At 40.7% G+C, this 2,318-nt stretch overlaps 1 protein-coding gene across 1 annotated transcript in view; it reads right to left on the reverse strand.

Moving 5' to 3' along the window:
* The window catches only part of LOC101859158 (rhomboid-related protein 2), a gene marked incomplete at its 5' end in the record, with an annotated part of 29,606 nt that overhangs the window by 7,874 nt on the left and 19,414 nt on the right, over positions 1-2,318 (reverse strand). Inside the window, 2 exon segments of the mRNA XM_005093002.3 lie at positions 464-576; positions 1,807-1,961. Of these exon segments, the coding sequence (XP_005093059.1) occupies positions 464-576; positions 1,807-1,961 (268 nt within the window).

Below are 2,318 nucleotides of genomic sequence, written 5' to 3' on the forward strand. Positions count from 1 at the left end.
CATATGCACGAGAGAGAGAGAGAGAGAGAGAGAGAGAGAGAGAGAGAGAGAGAGAGAGAGAGAGAGAGAGAGAGGGAGGGAGGGAGGGAGGGAGGGAGGGAGGGAGAGAGGGAGAGAGAGAGAGAGAGAGAGAGAGACAGAGACAGAGACAGACAGACAGACAGACACACAGACAGACAGACACACAGACAGACAGACAGACAGACAGACAGACAGACAGATAGACATAGAGAGAGAGAGAGAAAGAGAGGCGAGAGAGAGAGAGAGTGAGAGAGAGAAGCAGACATAAGAATCAACAGACAGACACAGACACACACAAACAGAACAAAACACAGAGAAAGAATGGGGCTAGCACACAATCAAACAGACACAAACAGATTTGAAAAAATCAGAATCAAACAAACACAAAAAAAATCTGCCCAAGAGAGAAGAGCCGAACAGACAAACGAGCGTGTCATGTGACCTGCGAGGGCTCCCAGCACGTAGACGAGCCCCACCCGCCACCACTTGTGCACCACCTCCAGGGACAGACCAAACATCAGCTGGAAGATCATGTTGAACAGGATGTGCATGTACCTAAGTGGTGCCAGAAAGGGGGGTCGGAGGAGGGTGGTGGGTAGGAAAAAAACAAATAAAGATTAGAAAAATTAAAGCCAAACTGATAATAGAAACTATATGATGAAATATTCAGACCCGTTAACAGTTTTTTATATTAAATCGTGGACTGAAAAAATTACTAAGAATAAGATCATGTTGAACAGGATGTGTATGTACCTCAGGAGTCCCGGGGGGTCAGGGGAGGGTGTTGTATGAAAAAAACAAATAAAGATTAGAAAAATTAAAGCCAAACTGATAACAGAAACTATATGATGAAAAATTCAGATCCGTTAAAAAATTTATTTTTTTTAAACCATGAATTGAAAAAATTACTAAGAATAAGATGATGTTGATCAGAATGTGTATGTACCTGAGGAGTGCCACAAGGGGGGGGGGGGGGGGTCAGGGGAGGGTGTTGTGTAGAAAAAAAAAAATAATAATTAGAAAAATTAAAGCCAAACTGATAATAGAAACTATACGATGAAAAATTCAGACCCATTAAAAAAATTTGTCTTATTAAACCATGGATTGAAAAAAATTACTGAGAATAATCAGTTACAGTTTAGCTTAGTCTTAGTACAAGTTTTACGACTCTTGTAAGACAAAAAAGGTCAGATATACTTTCTGAAGATTAGAGATCTAATTAGAGAGAAACATGCAAAGAAAGGCAAGAGAGGTAAGGATGACAGAAGTTTGATAGAAAAGAAAGAGCGGATTGCACCACGGCATCCACTAACCAACCACTAAAAGAAAACAGAAAAAGAATAAAGATTTGAACAATCCAAAAAACACGGATTGAAAAAATGACACACTGAATAATCAGTTAGATTTTTTTTAAAATACGGAATGCAGAAACAGCACAAGGAAAAATTAGTTTGTGTTTTTCAGTTTAGTTTAGTTTTAGTAGAGGATTTACAGCGCTCGCAACCGCATAAGGTCATATGAGCGCCAGAAGATTAGAGGTGTTACAAGAGAGTAACAAACATAAAAAAGAAGAAGGGGAGATAAGGACGATAGATGTTTGATAGGAAAGAAGGAGCAAACCACACCAGAGCACCTGCCAACCACCCACTATATGTCTTTCAAAAACATGGGTTGATGATTATGGCAAGGATTAAAAAAAAAAACCCCCCAAAAAAAACCCCAGCACACAGAGGAATGAGGTAAATAAAAAAGTGAACAAAAAACCCAACCGACATGCGGACTGACCCTTGATGCATAAACATGTATGTGATGAACCTCCAGGCCTCGTAGCGCCGCGTGGGTTTGTACACCAGGGGACTGTACATGGCCACACCACTGGTGGCCGTCACGGGCGTGCCCCGGTCCTTCAGCTCTATGGCGTACACTATGAAGATCACAATCTGAAGGAGGTGGTGAGAAAATGAGGCGGGTTAAAGAGACATCTTTTTTTTTTTTAATGAAAGAAAAAACCCAACAAAAAACAAAAAAAACCAGTAATAGTGTTTTATGGGAATGGGCTTCTATACCTGGAAAGTAATACCCGTCCCCCCTTCATCCTAAGAAAACAAAAAAATAAACAACCAAACAACAACTCCAAAACACAAAAAAAAAAGCTCCTCCCCTTCCCCCTCCCCACAAAGATTTTAAGCCTGTCTGCAAGAAATGTTAAGCACTAAAAATACAAGTTGAGAAAAAATCCCAAAAATGCTGAATGGAAGAATTTGGTGGTGGGTGGGGGAGAAGAGGGGGAGGAGGAA

Source organism: Aplysia californica, unplaced genomic scaffold (genome assembly GCF_000002075.1).
Source record: "Aplysia californica isolate F4 #8 unplaced genomic scaffold, AplCal3.0 scaffold00056, whole genome shotgun sequence".
NCBI lineage: Eukaryota > Metazoa > Mollusca > Gastropoda > Aplysiida > Aplysiidae > Aplysia > Aplysia californica.